This window comes from Plasmodium gallinaceum (assembly GCF_900005855.1).
Source record: "Plasmodium gallinaceum strain 8A genome assembly, contig: PGAL8A_v1_119, whole genome shotgun sequence".
Classification (NCBI taxonomy): Eukaryota; Apicomplexa; class Aconoidasida; order Haemosporida; family Plasmodiidae; genus Plasmodium; species Plasmodium gallinaceum.
In genome coordinates, this window is record NW_021628276.1 from 327,916 (window position 1) to 348,061 (window position 20,146).

The 20,146-nt window shown below is 15.2% G+C and overlaps 5 protein-coding genes across 5 annotated transcripts; 2 read left to right on the top strand and 3 right to left on the bottom strand.

Moving 5' to 3' along the window:
• Nucleotides 1-410: 410 nt before the first annotated feature.
• PGAL8A_00420700 (P1 nuclease, putative) lies at nucleotides 411-2,035 on the bottom strand (the record flags this gene model as incomplete). The annotated part of the gene is made up of 3 exons (XM_028672927.1): nucleotides 411-509; nucleotides 590-681; nucleotides 1,054-2,035. The coding sequence occupies 3 exons, from the start codon at nucleotides 2,033-2,035 to the stop codon at nucleotides 411-413; spliced, it is 1,173 nt and encodes a 390-aa protein (XP_028529431.1).
• Nucleotides 2,036-3,818: 1,783 nt separating this feature from the next.
• PGAL8A_00420800 (conserved Plasmodium membrane protein, unknown function) lies at nucleotides 3,819-5,800 on the bottom strand (the record flags this gene model as incomplete). Its single annotated transcript, XM_028672928.1, has 3 exons — nucleotides 3,819-3,941; nucleotides 4,176-4,250; nucleotides 4,457-5,800. The coding sequence occupies 3 exons, from the start codon at nucleotides 5,798-5,800 to the stop codon at nucleotides 3,819-3,821; spliced, it is 1,542 nt and encodes a 513-aa protein (XP_028529432.1).
• A 2,450-nt stretch (nucleotides 5,801-8,250) lies between these two features.
• Nucleotides 8,251-13,036, top strand: PGAL8A_00420900 (conserved Plasmodium protein, unknown function; the record flags this gene model as incomplete). The annotated part of the gene is made up of 5 exons (XM_028672929.1): nucleotides 8,251-8,602; nucleotides 8,776-12,371; nucleotides 12,553-12,703; nucleotides 12,818-12,891; nucleotides 12,977-13,036. The coding sequence occupies 5 exons, from the start codon at nucleotides 8,251-8,253 to the stop codon at nucleotides 13,034-13,036; spliced, it is 4,233 nt and encodes a 1,410-aa protein (XP_028529433.1).
• A 731-nt stretch (nucleotides 13,037-13,767) lies between these two features.
• Nucleotides 13,768-15,460, bottom strand: PGAL8A_00421000 (conserved Plasmodium membrane protein, unknown function; the record flags this gene model as incomplete). The annotated part of the gene is made up of 8 exons (XM_028672930.1): nucleotides 13,768-13,872; nucleotides 13,970-14,041; nucleotides 14,124-14,249; nucleotides 14,346-14,408; nucleotides 14,513-14,678; nucleotides 14,811-15,024; nucleotides 15,189-15,353; nucleotides 15,451-15,460. The coding sequence occupies 8 exons, from the start codon at nucleotides 15,458-15,460 to the stop codon at nucleotides 13,768-13,770; spliced, it is 921 nt and encodes a 306-aa protein (XP_028529434.1).
• Nucleotides 15,461-18,702: 3,242 nt separating this feature from the next.
• Nucleotides 18,703-19,692, top strand: PGAL8A_00421100 (conserved Plasmodium protein, unknown function; the record flags this gene model as incomplete). Its single annotated transcript, XM_028672931.1, has 1 exon — nucleotides 18,703-19,692. The coding sequence occupies one exon, from the start codon at nucleotides 18,703-18,705 to the stop codon at nucleotides 19,690-19,692; it is 990 nt and encodes a 329-aa protein (XP_028529435.1).
• Between the last annotated feature and the right edge of the window lie 454 nt (nucleotides 19,693-20,146).

Here is a 20,146-nt window from a genome sequence, read left to right on the forward strand (position 1 = left end):
CTATAAAAACAACAATTTTTATTGTTTCTTAGTTTACATACTAATAAAGCAAAAAAAAAAAAAAAAAAAAAAAAAAAAAAAGACACTATATTTAAACAAAAAAAAGTTAAAGTAGATACAACTTTATCATAAACAAAAAAAGAAAAAATTCCAAAGTATTTAAAGATAAAGTAACGTGTAAAAAAAAAAAAAAATGAAACAAAACAAAGTAATAAATAAAAGTGATAAAAGATACAAAATAAGAAAAATATATTTTTATAATTAAATATTCTTCTAGTAATAGAATCAAATAAATTTTTATAATTTTTGGTAAGTTTTATGTAGTTCAAAAAAAAAAATAAAAATTAATAATACCATAGTTTTTCTAATTATTGTAACAATTTGAATAATAATTTTTTTTCTTAAAATTTTTAGTTGCACTTTTCTTGTAATTCAGCTTCATTTATTTTGTTTGGTAATCGCATCTTATTTCTTCTATTCATTAAAACATTAAAATAAAAAATTGCTAACTAAAAAAAAAAAAAAAAAAAGAAAAAAACAAATAGCAATTATAAACTTTAATTTATTTTTTATTTATTTTTATTCTAACCAGTATAACGAAAATTATTGCTAAATTTATAAATAATGCATTATTTTTATAGATTGAAGCTGCTTTAGATTTTTTCAATTCTTCATATTCAACTAAAAAAAAAAAAAAAAAAATAAAATAATATTAACATTTGATAAATAATTAAATAACTTCATATACTTTTTACATAAAAGAATTCTATCCATTTATTAAATATTATAATACAGAATGATAATAAGTATATATTTTATAAAATATGAATGGTTAAAAATAATATTATTTATTTTTATATTTTTTTAAGGTGATAATTCATATATATATCTATGTATATTCATTTATTTGTTTTTTATTATATATGTATATATATATATATTTTTATTAAAATTATTACTATGCTTTTGATATATGGTTTAAATAAACATTTCAATTTTTTACAAAATATATTTATATATATAGTAGTATATGGTTTTTAGAAAAATATATACCTTTATCAAATTCAGATCTTTTTCTAAAATTTGAAAACTTTTTTTTAGCAAAAATATGATTTAACAATATAGATATCCTTGACCCTGCACGTAAAATATTATTTCTTATTAATCTTTCAAGTTGATATTCCAATTCATAGGAGATTTCTAATTCTGTAGTTGTATCAAAATATAACTTCTCCTCTTTAAGTGTCATATAACTTTCAATTGAGTTATTCATATAAAATTCAGAACAAAAATCATTCACAATATCCTTAGCCCAAATATATATAACATCTATACCATTTTTTTTAAATAAATCTTCATCTTTTTTATGATCATTAAAAATTCTATTTACATGGGTCCAACCACTATACCATGATGATTGATATTTTTGGATCATTTTATTAATAATTTTATTTTCTAAATATTCAAATAAATTACTTTTCACTTTTTGTAATTTGTTATCAAAAAATGTGACATTAATATTTTTTCCACCATTATCACTAATAAAAGATATTCTAAGTGGTTGATGCATATCGCTAATTAAGGTAACTAGATATTTTAATGAATCTGAATCAGTGAAAGAAATATTACGTGGATACTTAAATTTTATATCCTCATTAAGATTTGAATTTGGAGGTAATAATAATTTATTATAAAAATATTTAATAGAATTAATTAAACATAATCCATTTTTATCATCACAACTAAATGATATATTTTTACAATCATTATTTTGTAAATTAAAGTGCATTGGCTCTGCTCCTCTTATTTTATCATGAACTAAATGACCCCATTTTCCTAAATCTACTAAATCTTTTCCATTTAACAATTTTTTTAATTCATATAATTGATCACTTTTTAATCCAGACATGGCTACCATACCTATGGCTTCATGACCTTCATTGTTAAAACCTTTTATAAAAGACTTATTATTTTTACACAAAATACTAATTACAAATATTATTATATTTATACACCATTTTCTTTTTATAATCATCTTTTACTCTTTTATTTTATATATATTTATTTATATACAAAATATAATGAACAAATAATCTATTTATAAAAAATATAAAGTGAAAAACCTCTTATAAAAACAAATAAATTAAAAGAGAAAATAAATTGTTTAAAATATTATATAAATACATGCATACTTTTTTTTTTTTAGATGTTTTTTTAAGTACTTCAATATTATTACTTAATACAAATCGAAGTGAAAAGGTGGATCAATTTTATTTTAATGTTTGTTTTATTTTTATATATGTTATTAACTCATTGCTCTTCATGGTTTAAATTTATTTACTCCTTTTTTCTTTTTTTTTTTTTTTTTTTTGTTTTTCTGATGAACAATTCTTTTGTATATTTATTTATGAATTTATTTTAATTATAATTTGTACTTTTAAAACAATTTTGTATCTTTTATTATATAAAAAAATTTTCTTCTTTTTGAATTGAAAAATATTTATATTGAAATTTTACAATTTTTACTTATGTGCAATTTTTTTTTTTCTCATAATATTTAATTTATTTATAGTTATATATATATATATATATATATATATATGTATGTTTATTTCAAGTTATAAAAAAAAAAAAAAAGTTAATAATTAAAGAGTATCTTTTATTTTCCATTATTATTTAATAAATGAAAAAAGAGTTATTATTAAATTATCATGTCTATAAATATAGAAAATAGTATCATAATTTATTTTTTCATTTATTTTATTTTTTCTTTTAAAAAAAAAATAAATTATAAAATGTAAAAAATCATGTTGTATATAAGTGAGCTACAAAATATAAATTGTGTAAAAATAACCAGAAGTAAGATAAAAGAAAGAAATATTTTTTAAAATATCAACTTTTTTTCTTTTTATATATTCATAGAAAAAATAATAGAAAAATTTTCATGATTTGATACACTTGTAATTTAGAATGATTACTTTTTTTTTTTATACATTTGATTTAAAAAAAAAAAATTTATATTTTGTCTTATTTATTTTTTTCTTTTTAATGTAATTCCTATTTTTAAGATGAGAATAATAGATTTAACCTTTTGTTTTTATTTTTTTTAAATAGAAATTGTAATAAAGTTAAAAATTATATAGAATACAACCATAATGTAAAAATAGAAAATGGATTTAAAAATATACATACCTTTATTTTTTTCTTCTCTGTTTATCTTTTTTCAGATAAATTTTTATGCATTTAAGTGCAAAAAAAATAATTTATTTACTTTTTTTTTAAGTATTTTATAATTTGTTAAGTCTTAAATTTATTATTTTAAGAGATATATATTCCTGAAATGTAATACATCTTTATATATTTTATCTATATTAAATATAATGTACATTAATAGATAGACAATTATCTACTTCTTTTGTAATAAAAAAAAAATAAGAAATAAATATATAACACTTTTATATTTAATTAAAATAAATATAAATAAAAGATCATTATTAATTGTATATATAATAACAAATTAGTATCAAAGAAGACAATAGTGTTTTAATGTATTTTTTATATATTTATAATCGTATTCTCTTTTCCTTTTCTATGACATTTATTAATATAAAAATATCATTTATATTCTATTTAAAAAGTGTATTACAAAAAAAAAAAAAAAAAAATAAACTTCTATATATATTAAAATAAAAAGTAAAAAAATGAAATACAGTCATATTGATATTATGCATTAATACTATATTTCTTTTAAATTACATTTCACGTTTACACAAGTTCTAAACTAAGTATAATTAATTAATAATAAAAGAGTTCAAATCTTATATATTCTTATCTTTAAAATATTTATATAATATTAAGGAATAAAAATACAAAGGAATAAGATATATAAAATAAGAAAAACTTAGTATTTTTTTTATTTCTTTCAAATCTCCAAACTTTTTCTGCAAAAAAAAAAAAAAAAAAAAATGTTGAAAAAAAATATTTAATTTAAATATAAATTAATTTTTTTCTATATATTTATAATAATACTTAAGAATACAAGTAAAAATTGAAAATTTGAATTATATAAATAATTATAAATGAAAATACTTTTTTTATTATTCATGTATGTTGTATCTATCTTCTATTTTACATATATAAACATATTCTTTTTTTTTTTTTTTTTTTTTTCTTACGTTTAAAAAGTAAATATTATAATTAGGTGGAGTCATTGATTGAATTAAAAGAAAAAGTTGCAAATTTGTTTTTATCTGAAAAAAAAAAAAAAAAAAAAAAAAAAAAATTATTTTTGTTTTATTAATCATTTTTGGTTAAATCATTGATATTATTTTGTCTATATTATAAAATTTAAAAAAAAAAAAAATTATATAAATAAAAATATATATATATATATATATATATATATATATATATATATATATATATATATATATATATATATTAATTTTTTATTTACATGAAAAAATTTATAATGATTATTTAAATGGAATAAGATAAAAAAGAAAATTGGATATAAAAGATATTTATTATTAAAAATATATATTAGATCTTTAATGTAAAAGGATGACTTCACTATGAATCCTTCATATAAGATGTTAGAAATAATAATAAGAATAGAAGGTATTAATATATTATTAAACATTAATAATAATTGTTTTACTGATTTTTCATAAATAAAATTAGCTTTATGAAAAAAATTCAGAAATAATGATATAAGAATAAAATAAGTGTATGAATTAAAAAAAATTAATTTTAATGAAGAAAAATTTGTTTTTTCATTGAGTATTAGCTCATTTTTTTTAGTAAAATATTGAACATAAATTTTTGACATAAAGCCGTTAATTAGAATATAAAAATTAATTAAAATATTAATATCATTATTTATAAAATTTAATTTTTTTAAAATTTGATTAAATATAAATATAGGTATAAATCCGGTATGACTTAATACACACATATGCTTTAAAATAGTTTTTCTTATAGAATCATTATAAATGTTTTCATAATTTAGACTTTTTATATTATTATTTATTTCATTAATATCCTTATAATTTAAATGATCTATTTCATTTTCTTTACTTTTTTGTTCTTTTAAAAGATGAGATTCTAAATGTTTTCTTTTATTTGAAGTTATTTCAATATTTTCGTTATTTTTCTCTTTATTATTTTGATTTAGTTTTACGTTATTTTCTGTATAGGTTATATCATTATTATCATTTAATTTTTCTAATTTGTCACATAAGAAATCTTTTTTTTTCTTTCTTTCAATTTCTTGTTTATTATTTTTTGAATAAAAAATGAAAGATGTTAAATTAGATATAAAAATTTGTGAAAAAAATTGTGCAATAGAAAAAATAAAAATTTTTAAAAAAAATGAAAAATTCTTCGGTATAACTTTTATTATATCATTTATTGTGTTAAAAAGGAAAATTTTAGAGTTTATATTATCAGTAATTTCTAATAATGTTTTTCTATGATTTTCATTTATTAAATTGTAATAATTCAAGGAAAACATAAAAAAAAATATATTACTTAAATTCCATATAACGTTTAAAGGCACAGTAAAATAATCATTCTTCATAATTGTCATCTGTTTTATTTTTAGTATTATATCACTTTTATTAAAATAACTTACAAATTTTTTCACATTTTTTTTTTGATAAATATACTTTTTGCTTTTATTATTAATAATGAAGTTTTTTATTTTACATTTTTGAAATTTTCCTTTACTTATTGTCTTTTTTTGTTCACTAACAAGAGTTAAGATTAATGCTAATGCTAAAAGTATATTTATTTTCATCTTTTTTATTTTATTCAAATCATTATTTTCTATGTATTATTATTAACATATATTATTAACTCTCTTATATTATTTCTTATTTTTTCCTATTTTTTCATATAAATTAGTCTTATATTCTTTAAAAAGTTTACTTTCTATTTTTTCTTTTAATTTATCATTTTAAAAATGTAAGAGTTATTTAATTGAAATATAAGTGTGTTTAGAAATCTTTCATTTACAAAAATTAAAAAAAAAAAATACATAAACATTATTTTTTACATTTTAATTTTTCTTAGTTTTTTCTTCTTTTGTATTCATATATACTAAATAAAAAAATCCATATATACATATATATATATATATATAATATTTAACTAGATAATAATATTTAAAAAAAAAATATATATTTCAGGATACATCTCAAAATAAAAAAAAAAAAATTGACAATTATAATATTTTAATACCAATATAAATACTTCTAATTAAAAAATCCTTTATACATATATATATATATGTGTAATATATTTAAATAATATTACAGCTTTATTTTATTTTTTTAAATCTTCATATTAATATTTTTAATATTTTAATACATTTATAAATTATATTTTCTTATAGAATTAAAAATACACTAAAATACAGAACACATATTAAAATAATTTTTTCTTATTTTGCTCTTGAAATAAACATATTTAATTTTTAATCTATATATATTTTTTTTTTATAGAAAAATTATATAATTTTGACATTTTTATTTAAAATTAATACTTTTTTAATATAATTAACTTTTTACTAATTATTCATATTTTTAATTACATATTAGTAAAAGTACACATATAGTTTTTTTAGACGATTTTTTAAAGATATATACATTTAAAATAATAAAAAGGTTTAGAAGTTAACACTATTTCATAAAATTAAAAAAAAAAAAGATAAAATAAAATAAAATAACTCCATTGACAAAATATTATAAGTAAAAAAAATTGAAAAATAAATTATTCTAATGTTTTAAGAAATATTTTATTTTTTATGTTTTAAAGATTAATTTTTTTTTTTCTTTATTATATAATACTTGGTGCAAATGTTTTGTGTATTTAATATACTTAAATTATATTTTAATATTTTTAAAATATATTTGATATTTATATAATATGTGCTTCAGATACATTTCATAAATTCATCAAAAATAAGGAGTTTTTTATATAATTTTTTTGTGTTTTCTTATAAACTGATTTTTAAAAAATACAATAAAATATAGTGTGTTTATTTAAATTCTTTTTTTTTAAAGCTACATTTCATTTTACTATTATTTTATTAAATATTTTATATTATTACAATAGAATAATATCATTTTAGTAAAAATGCAAATTTCTTTAATTTCATAATTTATTTTTCATGTTATCATTTTTCTTAGAAAAATTTCAAAATAGTTCTTCCATTAGAATTATTTATGGACAAAATAACTTTCAAAATGATTACATATGTTTTTTATTTAAATATATTTAATCCATTATTTTTTTTTTTTATATAATTTTTTATAAAAGTTTTATTTTATAAATAAATATATATAAATTACAACTGAAAAATAAAACATATAAAAAATTTCACTATAATAAAAACTAAAAATAAAATAATTTATAAGTAAAAAAAATATATATTTATTTATAATTTCATTTTACTTTATTTTGTTTTATTTTATTTTATTTTTTTTTTTTTTTTTAAATAATTTTTAATCATTATATACAAATTATTTTGTAATTTTACTTTATTTTATTTTATTTTTTTTTTTTTTTGTAACTTCTTAAAAATATATAGAGAATAAATGTTGTCTACTTATTCAAAAATAAATAGTTTAAACAAAATATGCATGAATATATAAAATAATTTAATCTATTATATATATATATATGTATATATTTTTTAAAAAAAATAAAATTAAGATTTTAATTATAAAATTTATGATGGTATATAATGTATGTGTGTATATATATTTATATGAATTATCCATATTTTAAAAGATATAAATAATATACAAATTTTTTTTTTTTTTTTTTTTTTTTTTTTTTTTTTTGGATAATAAATATTTTATATGAATTTTTTTTCTAAAAGAAAAAAATTATTATTTAAAAATTCCTATTATTTGTATAAATTAATTTATTTTTATAATAATATGATAAAATGATTAAGAAAAAAAGGGTTTTTTTTTTTCTATTGTAAAAGATGAAAATGTAATTTTTTGTAACTCTTAAGAGATGTTGTTTCTGTTAATAATTTTGCTTAATTTTCAGTGAAAATTTATCCTTTTTTTTTTCCTTTTTTATTTTTTTTTTTTGCTGTTATGATTGATATGAACATATTATGACTCAAAATCATGAAAATTATAAATATTTTAAAAAAAACATTGTTTTGAATTGTTAAATGTATTTTTATTTAAAAATTTTTTTTATTTTTTTTTTTTGATTATAACTAAAATGGATAAAGTTAATGAAAATATTATTAACTGTAGGAGACTGCATAGAGCAAATATGATATTTGCTACCATAAGTAATGATTATAATTACATTTGTATTATTACTTTTTATGAAAATAATTATAATTTAGAATTATTTAGTACTAATAATCATATGCAAAAGATATTTAGAAAAACAATTATGGATGAAATTAATAAAGTCTACATAAATTATAATAATAAATATATTTGTGTGACTAGCAAAAGTGGCAGCATATATATTTTAGATATGAAAGGAAATTTTATTCATAAAAATGAAACAATGCATTCATTATATAAACCCAAAAAAATGAAAAATAAAAATAAATTTCAAAGTAATAACAAAAAAAAAAAAAAAAAAAAAAAAAGGNTAAAAAAAAAAAAAAAAAAAAAAAAAAAAAATGCGAAAAACGAAAAGTATTACATTTTTATTATTATATATATATATATATGTAAAAAAAAAAAATTGTATTTTTACTTCATTTTTTTTTTTTTTTTTTTTTTTTAGATTTAATAAAAAGAAATAAAAAGGAATCTCTAAATAGCAGTACGAATGATAAAATACTGTATGAAGAAAAAGACAGAAGTAATAATAAAAATATGAATAAAAGATATAAAGTTGATAGAATATCAAAAAACAAAAATACGATACTTACATATTTTAATAGAAAAAATAAGACATATAAAAATAAATCAAAAGATGAATTAAATTCTATAAAATATACTTTATCCTCTATAGTTGATTGTAGAAAAATACGTCAAAAAAAAAAATTAATTAACAAAATGAAAATTGCAAAAAAAATAAGTAGAAATTGTAATAAAATCATTTATAAAAAGAAAAATAATAAGTACGATAATAATAATATCACAAAAAATAATAATAATAAAACAAAAATTGTTAAAATAAATAGCAAAAATAATATAAAAAGTTTTCTTTCGAATTCAAAAAATAATTATTTTAATAGAAATATATATAATAGTATAAGTAAAGATAATTACATAAATGACAGGGATAAAAAAGCTGAAGATAAAAACAAAAAGATAGAATTTTCTGAGAGAGATGATTTTAATTATAATTTCTCATCTCTTTCGGAGTCTTCATTTGAAAAGAGTTTAAATGATTTTTTTACGATAAAAAATGTGGAAGAAAAAAAAAAAAAAAATTATAATGTAGAATATGAAAAGTTATGTTTAGAAATAGTCGATATATATTGGATAAGTATAGAAAAAGAAAATAAAAACAAATTTATTGATAGTAATAATTGTTTTTATGATTACAATTTTTATGATAATTTACATATTATATATAGTTTAGATGCAGCATTTAATATTTTATGCTCGATAAATCTGAAAATAATAATTTATAAATATAATATATTAGAACATTTTTATAAAAATATTAATTCCTACAAAGAATTAAGAAATAATATCATTTATTGTTTTAAAGAAAAATTTTTAAAAAAATGTAAACACAAGAATCACTACCTGCAATTTTTTAAGTTAAGTAAATGTTATTACAAAAATAAAACTTACAGCTTAAATACTTCCATTAATAGATACAAAAATAAAATAGATTTAAAATTTTTACACAAACAAAATAAAACAGTTGATTTATCTCATTATCATTTAAATATAAAAGATGATGTAATTAAAAGAATTTTTAACGATATAATTATTGATATTAAGCAATCTTATGTGTCTAATGACCAACATTATATATTGATAAATTATTATATAAATATTAAAGAAAAATACATAAATTTTTCTAGTTTAAACTTAAAAACAAATGAGAAAAAAAATGAGAAAAAAAATGAGAAAAAAAATGAAAAAAAAAATGAAAAAAAAAAATATGAAAAAAAAAAATATGAAAAAAAAAAATTTGATCTAATTAAAATATACAAAAATAGAGAAAAGATGGATAAATTTCAGTCTTCTAAATGCAAATTATGTTTTTTAGGAATACAAAAGATAAGTTGTATTGATAAAGAGTGCAAATCGGTTGAAAAAATTATGTTGTATTTACTTTACTCATATAATATAATTCAGAATATATATAACTTATATGAAAAAATGTCAGCTATATATACACAATTTGATGATTATAAAAAATTATATAAAATATATGAAAATATATTACAATTAAACGATAATTTAAAAAAATTTTATTACAAAGATAGGGAAATTATATATTTTTCAAAATATGTAAAAAACAGAAAAGAAAGTTTTGATGAAAATTTATATAATTTATTTTTTAAAGAAAATGAAAAGCATGATTTCGCACAATATTATGACATAATGAGAAAAATGATAAAAGATAAAATAGTTTGTTGTTCTTGTTCTAAAAACAAATTTTTCAATGAAAATTTAGAAAATAATGAAATAGAAAAATGTGAAAGTGAAATATTCGAGATAAATAATTATCTTGATTGTAAAAAAGAAATTGGTTTAATAGACAATCAAAAAAATAATAACAATTTTAATAAAAGTATAACCACAAATCTTCATATTAATAAAAAAGAGAATGACATAAAGGAACAAAAGAATATGAATATTATAAAAAATAAGAAGAGTAAAGTAAGTAAACGTAAAATAAATAATATAAAAAGAGATGAATTACAAGGTGAACTAAAAAAATTCAATAAAATGAATAGTGTAGAGAATTTAGAAAACAAAGAATTAAATAATTTATGTATAAAAAAGAATAACAGTAATATTAATAACACATTTGATTGTGATATTATAAAAATTAATCAGCAAGAAAAATATGTAAATAATAAAAATAAAATCTACATGCCTTTTTACAACTTAAAAAATTATAATAGTATTGAAAAAAAAGAAAAACCTAATGATACCAATATTAAAATGACTCTTTGTAATGAAAATTACGACGATGAGATAAAAATAAATAATGGTATAATAATAAATGAAAAATTAAAGAAAAAGAAAATATCCAATATCTTCATAAAAGAAGGTAATGATAAAATTAAAAATGAGTTGAGTGTAGATTTAGAGAAAACTCTAAAAATTTCTGAAATTTCATCAAAAGAAAATTTTTTAAAAAGTCGCAAATTTATTATAAAAAATGGTGAAAATATATGTAACACTTGCAATGATTTATTAAAGAAAGACATGCTTAATAATTTTGAAAATTTTGAATTAAATTATGAAATACCAAAAAAAAATATTAAACTAAGTAATGAAGAAATATATAATTCATTGATTAAAGATATTTATATAATGTATACAGAAAAAAAATGTCCTGTAAATATTTTGCTACTATTACAAGAATTAAGTGATAAAGAATTAGAAAGTTGTATGGGTAATTTTCAACTAATTTTGCAATTTTATGAAAAAACTTTCCTTCAAAATGTAAATGATCATTTAAATAATCTTTTTAATATAGTTAATATATGCAAAACATTATCTAATAATGTAAGTGTAATCTTAAAAAAATATTGTAATCAACAAATATCAAAACTTCATGACGATATAATTTATTGTTTAAAAAATTTTCAATCTTTTTTTCATTTACATAAACATTTAAATATCTTCTTATTTTTTATGGAATTATTATTATTTATTTCAAAAAATATATATTTTGAAAATTTTCCTCATTATAAAGAAACTTTTTCAAATTATAAAAATATTGAAATATTAAAAAATTACCATTTTATTAAAAGTTATAAAATAAATTTTAATCATTTTGATGAATATTTGCATAACAATTATATAAAAACTCACAAATTTTATATAAGTTTAAATAAAATCAGAATTAAATTAATTAAAATTTTTAAATCATTTGCATATAATAAAAATTTGTCTTCTCTTTTTAATATATCTATTTTAAATGTACCAATTAATAAATTTAACTATTTTACTCTACCTAAGAATAGTAGAAAAAATAATTCAGTTCAGAATTTTTCTTATTTTGATGACTTTGTTTTTAAGAATAATTCAAAAGTTTATCCTTTTTATATTTGTACATGTGATAAATATTCATTTATAAATATAGCCAAATATTATCAATCAGAACAAAATTTTATATTAATTCAAAGGAAATCATTAAAGATTAACCTTTATCCATTAGACGTATTAAATATTATAGTAAAAATAAAAAAAAAAAAAAAAAAAAAAAATATATTTATATATATATATATATATATTTATGTGTTTGAATAAAAGGAATATTTATAATATTTACAGTTAAAGTGTCATTTAGAAAAATAGACAATATTTTAATATCTAATTCATCATTATATTAAAAAAAACTTTTTTTAATTTTTAGGCAATATCTAAAAGCTTTTTTTACATTTTTACAAAAAAGGATAAAAAATTAAATATAACTTCATTAAAAGTAAAATATGGTTATTCTAAAAAAAATAGAAAAAATATCTTAAAATATAAAAATAATTTAAGTAATTTAAATAATTTATGCGGTAAATATAAAAAAAAAAAAAAAAAAAAAAAAAAAAAAGGTTAATGTAACTCTTACACTTTACTTCTTTATTTTTTTAATATATTAAATTTTTATATATTTTAATTTTTTATAGTTCTAAAGTGTTCTAACCTAGAATCTTATTTCCCTAATTTAAATAATTTTAAACTTAAAACTCAAATTTTAAATGTTAAAATAAAAAAATAAAAATAATAATAATTTTTTGTTAAAAAAATATACAAAAATTATACATATTTTTTCTTTTTCTTTACAGAATTCTATTATTGCAAATTGTGAACCAGATATGTGTATAATTTTACATATATGGAATTAAAAGAAGTAAAAAAGGTAAAAGCAGTATATTAAGTAAAAAAAAAAAAAAAATTATTTTTTGCCCATCTATATATTAATTAAAAAGGTTCTATTAGTTCTATTATTTTCCCCAATATTTTTAAAATCACAAATTCCATTTTTTTTTTAATGTCTGTCTAATTTTCAAACATTAATTTCTGTGTTTATAAAAATTTTCATTTGTAAAATTTTAAAAAGAATTTTTTTTTTTTTTTTTTTTTTCAATAAAATGTCTATTATAAGTTACTATTTTGTATAGTTTTTTTTTTTTCAAAATTTTAATTAAAAATTATTAAAAAGAAAAATCATTAAATATTTATATAAATAAATGCTGTAATTTCTGATATTAAAGAAAAAAAAAAAAAAAAGTATTGAAAAAATACTTTTCTTAAGAAAAAAATAAGAAAAATTTTAAAAATATAGAAAGATTTCTTATTTGTTTTTACGAATAGTATTCATTATTTTTAATTTTTAACAGTAATAAAAATAATATTATGTTTTTTTCAAAGAATATTAAAATATATTATAAATTATTTAGTTTATTTTTAGTAATAAAAAAAGAAAACTATAATATATATATGTATTTGTGACAAATTAAAATAATATAAAATTTCTATTTTAAAAATTTATCTTTTTAATAATATATTTATTTTTAATATCCTCCACAATATATTAAATAATTTAGAATTAACACATATACATAACTTTTATTAATTATTTGTTTTCTTTAATCATGTTTTGTTTAGTTTTTTTAAATTTTAAATTGTATGGATCAAATGTATCAGAACACAACGGAGTAGTGTATTGAATATTTAAAGTCTGAATAAAAAAAAAAAAAAATAAATAAAATAAAATTTCTTTTTTATATTTAAGTATATTTTTAATTTCATTTAAACACCATATGATTTTTTTATACGTTTTTTTCTTTATTTGGTTGAAAAGTTGAAATTATAAGAAAGGATGGAATACATTCTGATATGAAATATATCTATAAAAAAAAATATATATATATATATATATATATGTATAGAAAATAATGTAAAATTTTACTTATTATTTATTCATATTACAATAGCATCAGAAGTAGGTAAATCTAAATATGAATTATAAAAATTTGATCCACTAAAAAAACACCAAAATGAATACAATCCTTTTAGTGACAAAATTATGAAAAGTATAACAGATAGAGCGAGAATCTAAATTAAGAATTATATTTTTAAAATATGAAAAATATGAATATATTTTAATAATAATTTTTTTTAGAATATTCGTTTCTTTAAAATTTTAGTTACTCTTTTTATGATGTTTTTTTTTCTTGAAATTCCTTTACTCTTTTCCTTCAACTTCTTTGTAACCTTTAAATAAAAAAAAAAAAATTATAAAAATATGATAATTTAAAAATATAATTTTTTTTTTTCTTTTTTTTGTTTTTTTTTTTTTTTTTTTTTCTTATACAAACTTTAACTCCATAATAAATAAAACCTATAGCTATTAAATAATCTATAATTGATTCTAAAATATAATTATAAGAAATATAATCAATAAATGTCTTCATAAAATAGGTCAAACTAGCTAAAACTATATTTATTGAATACACTAATACATTTAAAAAAATATATAAAGGCCTATCAATTTAAATTAAAATATTAAACATTAATTAGAAAAATGAAAAAAAAAATTATATACATATATATATATAATAATAATAATAAATAGTTATTTTTTTTATTTTATATTTTATTGATAATGGAAATTACTGCAAATATGGAAACGATACTAATATAGATGCATAATAAACTTGTGACCAAAAAACAATTATAATTGTAAAAGATGATAAAAAAAAATAGGTTGGAAATGTTTTAAGAAGAATTAAATAAAAATAAAAATTAGGAAATAGCAATAAAGTATTATAATCAACTGAATTATATTTTATATCTAAAAAAGTTAATATTATTAAAGATATAATTCTACCTAAAAAAAATAATGATAAATATTAATATAAAAAAAAAAAAAAAAAAAAAAAAAAAAAATCATAAAAATAATAGTAATATTTAAATATTTTAAAAAAAATAATAGAATTTTTTTTTTAATATTAATTTTATTTTATTTTGATTTATTTCATTTCTTAAAATTACTTATATGGCAGAAAAATAAAAAATAAAACAAAAAAAGTCTAGTCTTCTCCCCCGTCAAATTGGCGGAGGATATTGGGGAAATTTTTTTGTTTCTAATCAAAAGGTTATATAACAAGCAACTTAAATACACATAAAAAAAAATTAAAAAAATTAGTAAATAAATACCTAAAAAAAAAGAAATATATATATTATTATATTTACTACAAACTTCTATACTTCTAAATTTTTTATTTTTATATTTTTTTTATTTTATTTTTGATACCGATAGTCATTAGGGAAATAATATTAATAAACAAATTTCAATTAAATATAAAAATGAAAATAAAAATTATATTAAATTTATTTTATGATTAATATGTCATTACAACAAAAGTTTTATTATCATAATATTTTTTCTTTTTTCCAATACATATATGCTATATACAATGCATTCTTATACGAAAAAAAAAAAAAAAAAGAAAAGAAAATAAGGAAAAAGAACTCTCATATATTAAAAAATATAAAATTTGTTTTATTTTTTGAAAAGCTTGTATAAATTGCTTTTTTTTTTTTTTTTTTTTTTTTTTTTTTTGGCTCCTAATTTACAAAAACATAAATAAAAAAAACCTTATATTTAATCATTTAAATATAAGAGAAAATTTAATTTCAGCAAAAAATAAGAAAAAAAAAAAAAATGTTATTTTGTATTTTCCTATAAAATGATTTTATTATTTTCAAAAAATTTAATAAATTTCTTTTTTTTCTTTTATTTCTTTTTTATATATATATTTGCACACATTTTAAAAGGAAAATAGAAGCATATATTCTTATAAAAAAATTAATAAAAATTAATCTACCATAAAAATTGTGGAAAATTGATTTAATATTTTTTTATTTCTTTTATGCCACATTTTGTTATTTCAAGGAATGATTAATAAGTAATATAAAAAAAAAAAAAAAAAATTAGAAAATAGTTATGAATTGTTATATATTTAAACTGCATTTGTTAATCTATTTCATTTTTTTATTTATATCATTACATTTTAGTGTTTATAATATGTTGAAATTTTTTTATCATATATAGAGATGTTTAAATATATATTTTATATCAAAATACAAAACTATCATACATAAATTAAAACGTTATTATATATAAAAAATTATAAAAAATTATAAAACACATTTATCTTAAAAAGAATTGTTCTGTATTCTTTTAAAAAGTAAAAATATTTTCCTTTTGAATTAAAAATTTATTTATTGCTATTTTTTTTTTTTTACATCTAAAAAGAATAATTTTTTTAAGCATAAATATTTTATTTCATTTTTCACTAACATAATTTTATGTTACAAATTTATTTTTATAAATTTTTAATAATTCAATTAAATTTTCTCTTTAATATCTAAATAAATCTAAATTTAACTTTTATAAGTACGATAATTATTTTATTTTTCTTATATATATTTTTTTTTTTTTTTTATAAAATTAATTATAATACTTTATAATTTGTTTTTATACTAAAATATTATTTTATTATATCTTAAATTTATTTTTATATAATTCCAGAACTTATTTTTCATTTAATTATACTTATATTTTTTTAACATAATAATAAATTTAATAAGAAAAATATTTTATTTTTAATTAAAATTTTTATTCTTATTTTTTTTTTTTTTTTTATAAAATGTTATATGTTTTAAATTTCAAATTAGCAATAATATATAAATGAACTAAAATTTTTTTATTCCTCCCTTTTTTTTTAAGAGAGTTTAAAAATAAATAGGAAATAGAGGAAGAAAAAGAACACAAAAAGACAATTTATAATAATTATTTAAATTTTAATAAAAAAAGAAAAAATTGAAAAATTAATATAATTAAAAAAAAAAAAAATGTTTTATATACAGAAAAAGTATAAATGTTCTGTTAAGTAATGTTAGGATAAGAAAAAAAAGTAAAATATATAACCTAAATAAATATAAAGTTTTTTTTAACAATTTTCATTTATTATATTTTTTAATTTTTAATTTTTTCATTAATTTATTAAAAGCAATTGTAAATTAGATGAAGTATTTTGGTTATTTGTTCTATTTTTTATATACCATAAAATTATTCTTAAAAAACGAGACAATTTTACAAAATTTTTTTATATAAGAATTAAAATGTAAAATAATTCTTTTGGGAAAGAAAAAAAAGTAGAAAAAGATATATAAAATATGTTTTATATGATTTTCAATCTTTTATTTATTGAGTTAATGTATTAATTAGTAATATGGCTTCGAAAAAGTTTAAAAAATATGAAGTCTTAATTTAACCAAAAAAAAAAAAAAAAAAAAAAAAAGATTTTAATTTACATGTAATATTCTAAAATATAACTTAAAAGTTAGAAATACTAAACAATGGATTTTTATTTTATATATTTATTGGTTTTTTTTCTTTTTTTTTTTTTTTTTTCTTATTAAAGGCTTTTATAGTATTCAAACTGTTTTATATTTTATTATTTAAAGAAAATTTTACGTTCATTTTTATACACATAGAATTGAATTTTAACAAATATAAGTCCAATTGGGAAAAAAAAAAAAAAAATTAACTTTTGTCTTTCTAATCCTCTTAAATATTTTTTTTTATCTAAAGGAACAAACAAAAAAAAAATTAGTAGCACGTTTAACAATATTACTTGTGCAATTTTACAACTTAAATTTGAATAAATATTAGAACATCTTATTTAGGCTTAACGACAGAAGCATTCATTCATAATAGAATTATAATAATGCATTTTTTAAAGATTAGAAAAAATTTTAAAAAATTTAGATAATAAAAGTTTATTATAATTATAGAAAAAAAAAAAAAAAAGTTATATAAATACATGTTTTTTTTTTTTTTTTCTAAAAACTATTCATTATAATGATAAAAAAAAAAAAAAGGTGTAACTTTTGTTTTATGAATACTAAAAATTATATATTATAAATATAATGAATTATTTTTTTTTTTATGTCTTTTTTATAGTTTTTATTATAATTAATAACATATGTGATCATGTTTTAATTTTTAATATATAATCCTTTGTAACATTTAGTTCCATATAATATTTTATTTTTATTTTTTATTCTTTTTATTTTTGTTCTATATGTAGAAACACTATTTATTTAAAGTGTCTTTTACTAATAATTAAACTTTTTATTATTTAAAATATGCAAATATTTATGTGTAATTATATATCTTTATTAAATGAAAAAAGAAAGCAATAATAAAATATATTTAATTAAAATATACCTTCATATTATATACTACATGTAAATATTATACAGTCTATCATCAAAATACAACTAGTTATTAATAAAAAGAAACATCAATTTTATATATTTTTTTGTGAAGTTATGTTGAATTATTTTTAATTTTAAAATATTCATTAATTTATTGATATAATTAATTAGATTCAAAAAAAAAAAAAAAAAAAAAAAAGTTAATTATTTTTTTTTCTTACTAATTCACATCATTATTAACAGAAGCAATAATAAATAAAAAAAAAATTAATATAAAATGAAAAAAATTAATAAAATAGTATTTCTAATATTTGTTTCTTTTTTTATAATAGACCAAAAATTTTCTGAAGGATTTTTAAGTGATTCAAAAGACTTTTATGATATAAATAAAAGCTCCAGTTCAAGAAATATCTCGAAGTACGGACAATTAAGAAAAGAGAAAGAAGATAAAAATAATCTTAGAAAAAACAACAATGCAAGTGATCCATGTGACTTTGAAATTTGTTTTGAAATAAAAAAAGAAGAACAAATTGGTGTATCAGATAAATGTAGTAGAAAAAAGTGTTATTTACACAAAGCAACTTTAATAAAAAATAAATCAGTAACTAATCTAGAACCTCATGAATTATATGGAGAAGTAGAAAATAGTGATATTAGTAAAAGATGGAGGGATGGTAATTTTTCGAATAAAAAAAATGATTACAAATTTGAAGGAAACAACAATTCTGACAAAGAAACAGGAATTTCGGAAGAAAATGGTGGAACTGATGATGATGAACATGGGCAATCTTGGGAGGAATTTAATTTTGATTCATGGGATCCTTCTAATAATGAGTATAAACATAATTCTAATTCTAATTCTAATACTAATTCTAATTCTAACTATTTTTTACATAAATTTAATTCTTCACCTGTATATAATAAAAGTGATAAACTTAATGAAGTTCATTTGATGAAAGAAAAATACTGTACTCGTTTTACGAATAGTGACGAGAAAAATAACAAAGAAATTAGTATCTATGATAATATATTTGAAATGCATCACAAACCTAAATGTCATAATTATTATGAATTAAAATGTAGTTGTTTTGATGAATCAGGAAAAGCGAAAACTGAGGATTTTGTCATATATATTAATCCAATATATAAAAGTAAAAAAGAGGAGGAAGAAATTAAAGAACATGAGAAATCTAAGTCTAATTATTATGAAAAAAATATTGTATTTATGAATGAAATTATTAATAAGTTAAGGTATTACAATTTTTGAAAATAAAAATATAAATTTTAGGGTTACACCTAACTATGAAAAAATAAATTTTATAATTCAATAAAATATTTTTATATAAAATCAGTAAAACAATAAATAAAAAAAAAAAAAAAAATTGTAACTTTTTTACCTACAATGATATCTTTTATATTGAAAATTAATTAAAATAGATATATTAATAAAAAATAAAACTAAAAAATTAAATAGAAATAAAAATAATAAACACACACGCAAAGATATCCAGAAGTTTGAAATACAAAAATATGCAGTTCAAAAAAAGTATTAAATTAAAAAAATTTATAATACTAAGATAATAAACTAAATAATAAGATATATTACATACTATTATTTAAATAGTATTAATAATTTATATTTCTCTAGAAAAAAAATTATACATGAAATAAACCTTTAAAATATATCTTAAAAGATAGATAAAAAAAAAAAAAAAAAAAAA